Source organism: Akebia trifoliata, chromosome 11, assembly GCF_017979445.1.
Source record: "Akebia trifoliata isolate Shusen 1 chromosome 11, ASM1797944v1, whole genome shotgun sequence".
Classification (NCBI taxonomy): Eukaryota; Viridiplantae; Streptophyta; class Magnoliopsida; order Ranunculales; family Lardizabalaceae; genus Akebia; species Akebia trifoliata.
In genome coordinates, this window is record NC_141385.1 from 33,047,202 (window position 1) to 33,058,362 (window position 11,161).

Consider the following 11,161-nt stretch of genomic DNA (forward strand, 5'->3'; position numbering starts at 1 on the left):
CTATCTGATTTTTTATTATAAAAAAAAAAAAAAAAAAAATTGGGCCTGTACAAATAATAATAATAATAATCAGGAATATTATCAGTCAACTCAACCATAGCATTTGTTTCTTACAGTTGCCTTGGATTGTTTGTTTGTGCTTACATTTACCCTGGCTTTTATGCAAGGGAGGTACCAAATTGGGCTGTCAATGTATTAATCATTCAGATACAAAACCTGATCCTGAGATTTTATTGTTTTGGTTTTGGTTTTGGTTTTGGTGAATGGGCGTTCCTGAATTTTCATACTGATGACGGCGATATTGTCTCATCTATGAGAAGATGTTGGGCTTAGAGCTATAACAGCTCAGTTGGTTTGACACATTGCCAAATAACTTTGCCGTCAAGTGGGCAGTTCTATGAGAAGATTAATGGAAAATGCCAAAATACTGTCATTAATCTCTTGCAAATAAACCCGATCCCCCCCACCAACCCACCCCTCTAAAAATAAATAAATAAAAAGGTCCATTCTGTGGGAAAAAATTTCTTGACACCATTTTATTGGGGTTTCACTTCACACTTGGATATAAATTAGCATTTAAATAACAAACTTACAATTGGGACTCTCTTTATCTCGACTTATGGGAAAGATAAAATAGAAGTAAAAGTGGGTTGCTAGAGGAGGTATCCGTCATAGTGAATTTCAGAAAAAAAAAATTTGGGGTTTCACTCATAGCGAGGGATCCCTATCCAAAAGATGCCTCTTACCCAAATTCTTGTGCCGTTAAAAAAAAATTGTGCACTGGTGAAAAGCAATATCTCAATGATTCCTCAACCTCATATGATCCATCGAGGAACAATTGCTTTACCAATTCATTTCATTCAACTTCTTCTCGGCAAAGATAACTCAACCATTCTACACACACCTTTCTGAGGCTTCCACTAGAAACCATATCTTTGATGTGTTCACCAAATAATACCCACGTGAACAACTCCGATTGATTCCTAAAAAAATGATGGTATCTAGTAGCATATATTTGACAAAAATTTGCTGCCCTTCAATTGCAGACATCTATTTGGTTGCATTGTGACGGTCCCCACAGACTCTGAGGTTCTTAAACACACAGATTTGAGTCCCATGCTGTGCAATAATCAGTCCAAAAGAAATTTCTGAATGCACCTCAATAGTATGGTGTGGCTCGCATGGCATGTGCGTGTGACTTCTGTACTCTGTCCTTCTAAAGGCTTTTTAACAAACCTCTCGCCTAATTGCCATTTATTAGGAGCTTGCTTTCTACTCTCAGACATTCTCATACAAGAGTTAGTTTTATCATGTACACCACTTTGACACAAATCATTCAAACAATCAAGTTATAATTGACCATTAATAATTATACTCCCTTGACGATCAAAAGAAAAAAAACAAGAAGGTAAAATCAGGTCCCCATAACCGACCAAAAGTAGGTCCAAACATGCTCTATCCATCACAGCAAACCCAGTCAAACTTTGGGTTTATATTATAGCTTTATAACATGATATCTCTATTGAAAAGATACCACTTACCCAAATTCTCATGCCTTCAGCAAATCGTGCCCTGGATAGTTGGAAAATTTCAACGATTTATCAACCTCATTGATCCACCAATGCCTTCTAGGTCCCAGAAGATAGCTTTTATAGAGAAATGGCGATGAGCTATTGGTTTACAAATTCATTTCTTTCAACACCTTTGGTACCTTCACTCACCTTCCATAGAATAAATGATTCTTTGCTTCATGACTATAGGCCTTTTCTAGAAATCACATATTTGTAAATGCTCACCAGTAATCCCCACATGAGCAACTTCCATTCCTAAAATGATGGAATCTTGTAGTATCTCTAACAATAATTTCCCGCCCTTCAATTGCAGAGATGTATTTGATTGCATTGTGACAATCCCCACAAACTCTCAAGTTCTTAAACACACGAATTCGAGTCCCTGAAGGAGTACTAATCAGCCCAAAAGCAATTGCCAACTTCTCACTATGCCTCAATAACATGTGCTCCTTCTGTTCCTCCCCGACATCATGCAACACAAAGTCAAGATCCGGCACATACCCTGCTATCCTCATCTTCTGCTCCAATTCACTTAATTTATAGTGTATAGAACCCAGTTCGGGATGAACCCTATCTCCTGATCTGAACTCATGAACCATGTTTTTCAACTCAATCCAACTATACCCAGGTATCTTCACCACCTTATTGTCCTTCATCAATTGTCGAACCCTCGCAACATTATCCCATCTGTTCATTGCAGCGTAAACATTAGCAAGTTGAACATACCCGGCTGCGCTTGCTGGGTCCAAATTGAGCAAGTTTTGGGCCGCAAACTCGGCCAATTCTAAATTTTTATGAATCCTACAAGCACCCAAAAGGGTTCCAAATATTGAAGAATGAGGCTTAAAAGGCATTTTATTTATCAAATCTACCGCTTTGTTTAGCAAACCAGCTCGACCAAGTAGATCAACCATACATGTATAGTGATCCGGCTTAGCTTCAATTCCGTAATGCCTTTCCATTGAATCAAAATACTGGATCCCATAATCCACAAATCCTGCATGATTACAAGCTGATAACACACCAACAAATGTGATCCAATCCGGCTTAATTCCCTTACCCCTCATCTCATCAAACAACCGAATCGCTGTCTCACCAACCCGTGTTGAGCGTAACCGGAAATCATTGCATTCCAAGTGACAACATCTTTCCGACATATATCACTAAACAACTTTCGGGCATCTTCTAAATCCCCACATTTGCAATACATACTAAGTAATGATGTGCCCACGGTAGTATCAAGATATAATGGCAATTTGTAGACGAGTTGGTGAACTTGCTTACCTAATTCAAATGCCGATAAATTACTACAACCCAATAGAACACTACTGATGCTCGATGGGTTTGGCCTGACACCAACACTTATCATCCTTCTGAAAAGCTTCAAACCATCCTCTGCTTTACAATTATCAACATAGCCAGAGATCATGGAGTTCCAAGTAACCAAATTCCTTATGGGCATCTCTTCAAACAATCTTTCCGCCAAATCAATCTTTCTGAACCTCATATACCCAGTAATCATTGCCGTCCAAGCAACCACACTCTTAATGGGAGCTCGTTCAAATAAATACACCGCAGAGTCCAAATCGCCGGACTCAACATAACCTGAAATAATTGCACTCCACGTGACACTGTTCTTCTCAGGCATTATTGAAAAGAGCTCAAAAGCTTCACTCATCTTCCCACTTTGGGAAAGACCAGAGATCATTGTGTTCCAAGATGCAATATCCTTAATGGGTATTCTATCAAAGAAAACCTGAGCAGTTTCCATGTCGGAATTGTGGAAATAACAAGCTAACATTGTGTTAAAGGACACAACATCTGGTTCAGGAATTTGCTCAAACAGTTGGCGGGCTTCGTTTAATTTCCCGGGCTTTTTTGAATATCCAGCCAAGATAGAATTCCATGTAACGGTAGTTTTAACGGTCATGTTTTCAAATATTCTAAGGGCTGAACCCAAATCACCATTTCGGATGTAATTAGTGATCGTCTTGTTTGATGAAACAATGTGGATGGACTGATGATTTTGATTGGACGGTTGAGATTTTCCGGATGAGGGAGTTGTGGTAGTTATGTTATTGGTGGGAATCACATTGGTGATGGGTTGTGTCTCTTCGATTGGTTTGAGTTTGACATTTGGGTTTTGAAAATTGAGGGTAGAGAGTTGTTTGGACTTGGAGAGGTTTACGGTTTGGGTTTGTGAGAGAAGAAAATTGAAGCTTCTTAAGAATAATGGATGGTTTCTTCTTGTATTATTTGCAAGAGGAGACATTGGCCATTGTTTTGGAGAATAAAGTTTTGATGGATACCCCCGTTAGGTTTTTTCCCAACTTCAAACTAGAGGCCTTCTATTAATTACTAAGAAATTGACTGAAATACCCTCGTCTTCAAATCATGGGAGTCATGGTTTTAAAACTCGGTTTCACGTCTTCTTGTCTCGTCCAGCCAAGATATCGAGTTAATTCAGACGATATGTTTCGTTTAATTCGATATTGAGACAATGGTTTTTAATAATTTAAAACAGAAAGATTTACTAGGAGCGGAACTCATTATTGCCTTTTTATTACAAAAACTCTCTTGAAGTTTTGACAATTCCAAGGAATCTTACTTTATGAAGTTTGTTAATCATCAAACCTCATTTTTTTAATTTCATTACCCAACAAACCTTTTATTAGGATCCACATCATCATACACTTTTAAATGTCCATTCTACCCTCACTTTTCTATATCGAACATCTCCTTACATTCTCTTTCCTCCTAAAGAATGTCTATTGGCACATCAACTTTTACTTATTATGCTCATATTTTTTAAATTATTTATTACACTCCAATTAACTATTAAACATCACCACTCAAAATTACACATTGAAACAAATTTAACATTTGTTTACAATAAGGATCAAGCCCATATAAAATTATAAATCTAGCCCATAGAAATCCTAAGAAAATATACAGAGTTTCTATTGGCATCCCAACTTTTACTTATTCTCAATCATTGAATTTTTATTTTATTTTAATTGGGGTGCAATAAGTAAAAGGTTGCTACTCTATTTTAACACTAATGATAAAGCATGAAAGGAAGTCCAAAATCAGAAGTTATAAGTAAACATAAAATTACTTCAAGCCTTCATAAGCATTAATCATTAGATGTAACTCCTATCCCATGAGGGATATTTATTCTTCTTTTGTTTTGTATTTTTTGAGGGTAAACATATGGAGAAATATATATATTTTTTTTTTGGGTAAAATTAAAAAAGTAAAAATATTTTTTGGGTGAAGACATACAAGGGAAAGATGTATTTGTAAGGTGAAGATGTATTTTTTGAATGTAAACAAAATGGGGAAGATGTAGTTTTCCAAAATGGTATTTTTTGTTCAAGTTTATGTTAACATCTAATAATTAATGCTTATGAAGGCTTGAAGTAATTTATGTTTACTTCCGATTTCTAATTTTGGACTTCCTTTCATGCCTTATCATTAGTGTTGAAATAGAGTACCCAACTTCTACTTATTGCACTCCAAGTAAAATAAAATAAAATTTTAATGATTGAGAATAAGTAAAAATTGGGGTGCCAATAGAAACTCTCTATAATTTTTTAGGACTTCTATACCTTAGATTTATAATTTTATATGGGCTTGATCCTAATTGTAAACAAATGTTAAATTTGTTTCAATGTGTAATTTTGAGTGTGTTGAAATAGAGTACCCAACTTCTACTTATTGCACCCTAATTAAAATAAAATAAAAATACAATAATTGATAATAAGTAAAAGTTGGGGTGGCAATAGAAACTCTCTATATTTTTGTAGACACCCCATTTTTGTATTCACCTGATTAATCAACTCGTCAACCCAATCGCAATGATTCCCTATGATGGATGTGTATTCCATTGCTTTATTTTGTTACCAGATGTGTTTCAGAAATCCGGATGAGGTATCTCGAATTGACAAAACCTTAGAAACCACGCTACGCTAGGAAAATATGACCCCAGAAACATAGAAACCATCATCTTGCAAACCAAAAAGAAGCTTCACGATAAAAATCACTAAAAATTGACCAAATTACCAAAATACCCATAATCTCAAAACAACCCTAGAGCCTACATTACGCTTAGGAAAACCCATTCAAACACATAAAATAATAAATCAAAACCAAATAAATCATTTCGCCAATTTTAACAGAATTTGACAAAATTACGAAAATGCCCCTCATAAAGTTCATGACCATTTCACACAAAAAATTTCATAAATAACACAAACCAATATTTCCATTGAATTCCTTACAAAAAATCGATTCTAAAACATCCGAGAACATTAAAAACCGACTTGAAACGTGAAAAGTCCTCTCTGGGGGCAAAATGGTAATTTCACAATTTTCATAATAAAAAAATTCGAAATTAATAAATAAAACATTAAATAATTAAAGTGAAATATTGATGAAATTAATTTAAAATTTTGAATTAAAAAAATCGATCAATCGGGCTTTCAAGTAAAATTGTTGAGGGTTCGTGAGATATTTCTTTAAGGACCCCTCCATTTGGGGGTCCAAAGAATTAAAGAAATAATGGAGGGGGGTTCTCCAAAAATTAAAAGTAAATCAAGAAAGACTGAAGTCAAGGTATTAAAGTCAATCAAGTGAAACTGAAGTCAAAATTAAAGTCAATTAAGCAAGACTGAAGTCAAGATATTAAAAGTCAAGCAATTAAGACTAAAGTCAAAACATTAAAAGTCAATCAAATAAGACCAAAAGTCATAATAGAGTTCTAATTAAATAATAACTCAATCTAATAGAGTTCTAACTTAAAAACAATTCTACCTAAAACAATTCTAATTAAAACACAATTCTACCTAAAATAAGTCTAACTAAAACACAACTCTAATTAAAAGAGTTCTAATTAAACACTACTCTATCCAAATCAACCCCTAAAAACATCTATAAATAGAGGTGCTCACACCCTATTTTCGTATAAAATGATAAATCATAAGAGAAGTAGGTCTAGAAACCCCCCTAGCCTCCCATAAACCCTAGTTTTGGAGCCCTAACTCCTTACCTAACATCCCTCCTTCAATTTTAGCCTAGAAAACACCCAAAAGCCCTCCAAAAACACCCCCAAATCCATAGTAAACTTGAAGAGTTCAGATCCAAAAACAAGGAGGTACCTTGATCTCGGAGATCCGAAATCAAATCCGGAGACAGAACGAAGTAAGGGAGTACGGTACAAGGAGCTATTTTTGTCAGATCTGAGGGAGCAAAATCTTTGCTATCGGAAAGGTATAAATTTTTTTTTTTTTTTATCTAGGTTTTTAGCAATGTGATTTATTTGGGAAGTTAGTAGAGACCGACTTTGGCCGGGCAGGGTTGGTGCCTAACACCTTCCAACCCCGTAACATGATCCCCGGACTCTTTTCTCTTTCGTAGATTAGTTTGCCCTTTTTTTAGAGTCAGTTTGGTTCCTAGACCTTAACAACTAGGTGGCGACTCCCAAACCTCAAGGGTCAAAAGCGGATCCGCGCACCCCGCGGATCGAGGGCGCTTTCAGTGGCGACTCCGCTGGGGACATTGAGGATTGAGCTTGAAAAATCCCAAGTAAGGGAACATTGCCATTTAGACCTTTTTTTTATCTTATTTTATTTTTTATTTTGTTTATTTTTGTTTTTGGATTGTATCATCTTTTAGTGTTATTTGGTTCGATTTAGAGTATGTAATCCTACCATATTATTTTCTTTGGTTCAATCGATGGTTACTTAGGATTAGGGGTGTCAATGGATAGCCGAAATCCGAATTCGAATTCGAATTCGAATTCGAAAAATCGGATATTATCCGAAATTTTCGGATATCGGATTCGGATTCGGATGTCAGTTTAACATTCGAATGAGTTTCGGATACGAATTCGGATATTGCGATATCCGATTCGATAATATCCGATCCGATAAGAATATACATGTATTGTATTTATGTTTTACAACGAAACTTATATATGTGTATATATCATCTTATATATTCGTGTAATACAACCAATTTTTTTTTTTTAACTTTATCTTCTTCATACCTTCAAGCATGAAGAACCAGACGAGTGAGAACCAGACGAAATCGTGGTTTCGATGGTTCGATTGCTTTAAGCCTGTAACCATCGTCCTCTCCGCCGGCAACCATCTCTCTCTCTCTCTCTCTCTTCTCTCTCTCTCTCTCTCTCTCTCCGATCTGAACCATAGGAGTGATTTTTCGAAGAAATGAGGGTTTCGACTGTGCGAACTCCGAAACGTCTTCTCCGGTCGGCGAGCATCCAGGTCATCTTCTCTCTCTCTCTCTCTCTCTCTCTCTCTCTCTCTCTCTCTCTCTCTCTCTGATCTGAACCAGTCGGAGTTTCCGATGAAATTGGGTTTCGACAGTGCAAACTCCAACAGATCGAGGAAGACGGACTTTTATTCGATTTTTTATCGAATCGGATATTATCGGATATCCGATATAGTTTTCGAATTCGAATTCGAATGTTTGTTAGGGATATCCGATCGGATTCGAATTCGAATTCGGATAGTATTATTATTTTTCGGATTCGAATTCGGATATAGCTATATCCGATCGGATATCTATCCGTTGACAGCCCTACTTAGGATGACCCTAAATGACGTAAGGTTTCAATTTTATTTAAGAATGGAATAATGGTAGTTGGGATAGGGAGTAAAAAATGTATATATATAAAGATTTATTCTTCTGTCTTCAAGCCCTCTTTCTCATTGTTCAAATCGTTTGTTTTTATTTACTTGGGTCATGTTGTTCCTAACTAAGAAACAAAAGGGTGGATGGGGCGCTGTTTTTTTTTAAAAAAATTTTGCATGACGAACATGCTGTCAGCAATAACAGCAAGTTTTTCTTTTTAAAAAAAAAAAAAAAGGTTTTTTGGATTGCGTTTTTAAAAAAAAATAGAGGTAAAATCCCAATAAGGAATTAAGGACAGCAGCGTTGTTCTTTTATTAGTTGGTGTGTGATAAACAGAAAATCTTATTTACTCATCTTATCTCCTTCTTAACTCATGAAAGAAGAGACAGTAAAGAAGAACGCGTCTGTTTTCTTCATCTGTCTTCATCTCTCCGCTGTGTGCCTCCATTAAGAAGAGAAAACACACTCGTGGAAGGGTACCTCGAAGAGTGAACTTGGTAAAATCGTCCATGAATGTGGTTTTGATTTTAGATAGAGAGACAAAGAGAACCGAGAACCATGGATCAGCGCTGTTTTGGAGTCGTTGAATGAGTTCGTGAGGTGGATCATCATAAATTCAGAAATTGATATAAAAAATCCCTCCAAACCTTAATTTTTTTTGTTCGTGGGTGTTCTTTTCTTCCCCAAACGATTTAACTTACTGAACGGTTTGAGAAAAACACGTTCTCTTCCTGGTTTTCTAATCTTCATCGAAAACTCCATTGAAGATTTTCAGATTTTGAGAAGCTTTAATCTAGTTTTTTTTAGATCGGAGTTTGCATTGATTATTGGATTTTGTTTTTAAAAAAAAATGATTTTTACTTTTAAATCTGAAAACTATAAACCAATCTGCAAAAGACCATGGAGGAGCCTTCAAATTGACGTTCGGCTGAGGCACTTATGCGGTTTAATTCAAAGTGGACATGGGTGAATTTTGAATCCATTTATATTCGACAGAAGAATTTAAATTCTGAATTTATTTTGGATCTGTTTCGATACTTCGTTTGAAACTTCACTTCAGTTTTTTTTTTATAAAAAAAAAACAAACAGAGACTAAGTTTTTATCAGAATATAACAAAAGGGAAAGTCTGATTGGATTCGATGGCAACTCTTGCTAGTGGAATGTGTGGAATAATTTGGTCTCCCTTGTCACACCAATTTTACTTACAGCATACTATATTTCGATCAAAAATAAGTTTTTATGAAAAAATAATTGTGTGTTGGCTGAGTTTTTCTTTTAAAATCTATATATGTTGGTTAAGATTAGGAAAAGAGTTTTAGTAAAATCAATTTCTCTCTTAAATGATATTACCCCTATCTCAACAACTATTACACTATCCTTGATCCAACATTCATCAAAGGCTTGATTTATTTTGGATCATCCGAAATAACCATTCGATTGGGTCATAGGGAAAAGAGATCCATTTGACTTGGACTTTAATTTTGAATTGAACAGTGTGGATATGCTTTTAGTCTTTCTTGATCAATGGATATATGTACCTGCTTGATAGCTTGAATAATTTAATTGGTTCCAATCCATTTGTTTGAAAAAAGCCTCGGGCACACTCCACCCTATTTGGCACACACCACATGCACGTTTATTGTTTACTCACGTACACGTCCCATATAGCCAACGTGGCACTAGTGCGTGACCCGGTCTCTTCGGAGATGCGACGTCATTCATGAAAACCACAACTCCAGTCACGTACCTTAGGGTATATCAAACTGGGGGCATTAATACCGTCTGATAAGGTGATTCTAAGAGATATATTGATGCACCCAGGCTGGAGCGACCTGAGCCTTTGACCTATTGTAAGCCACACAGTCACATGTCCCGATTGCCAACGTAGTACTAGTACGTGGTCGGTCCCCTCGTGGGATGCCAAACCATTTATGAAAACTACAACTCTTGACTCGTACCCATAGGTATAAAAGATAATCTAAGTATATCGATTGCACTTCTTGGTCAAAATCGGTGCCTAAGCAAGATCTTGCCCCGCTGTACCCTACTGTACGAGGGGGATAGACTACGTCTATTCTAGACGAGAGGTATTTAAATGGGCCCTTGCTCAGCATTGTGCGCCACCTCTCAACTGGAGATCAAACTGGCTGTTTTTGGCTTCAGAAAAGTGAATTGAGGTTTTGGATTATCACCTATACGGTATATCAAACCAAGTCACCACGTATCGAAAGGTATATAGGTATGCTTGGGCAAGGGTGGCTAGATGAAAATGCATTGTACGTAGTAAGCTTAGAGTCTAGAAACCTTCCCAGTAGGTCACGACTCGAACTTATCGTGGGTGTTCCCGGGTTGTTTATTGAATGGAGCATGTTGATTGATGAATGTATGTGAGTGATGTGAATGGTGAGATCAGAGTGTATGATTGTCCTCAAGGATCAAAAAATTTTATCTTTGAAAATTTTTATGAGTGCACCGACCCAATAAAGAATCCATTCTTTTACAATAATGACCCAGTCCATCCCGATCCAACAATCATGATGGACCGGGCTAGTTAAATCAAAATGGAAATCGAATTTTCAAATAAGAAAAAGAAAATATTTTTCAGAAAAGATTATTTTCCAAAAGAAGTGTTATTTAGAAGAAACGTTTTCCAGAAAAAATATTTTCTAGAAAATATTTTTCAGAAAATATTTTCCATAAGAATAAGATTTTCCAAAAGAAAATAAATTGATCTTTTACATGGACCATTGGAAGAGTACTAAAATACCATTTTGTGTCAAACCAGGATGTTAGCCGCCGGCGATAACCCAATCGATCAGTTAGTCAAAACAACCGTCATAGGAATGCACCCTGTAGAGAAGATCAATTTTGGGAGATTCATGTTGAGGAGTGCTCTCTACTTCCATGAGTTTGAGATAGACTGGAACCTCTT

The 11,161-nt window shown here is 36.2% G+C and overlaps 1 protein-coding gene across 1 annotated transcript; it reads right to left on the reverse strand.

Annotated features, from left to right (window-relative positions):
- Window positions 1-1,321: 1,321 nt before the first annotated feature.
- On the reverse strand, window positions 1,322-3,987 carry LOC147391318 (pentatricopeptide repeat-containing protein At4g16835, mitochondrial-like). Its single transcript, XM_086457533.1, is given in 2 exon segments — window positions 1,322-2,670; window positions 2,673-3,987. Coding segments are annotated over 2 exon segments (2,049 nt in total). The 5' UTR covers window positions 3,844-3,987; the 3' UTR covers window positions 1,322-1,792.
- Window positions 3,988-11,161: the final 7,174 nt, after the last annotated feature.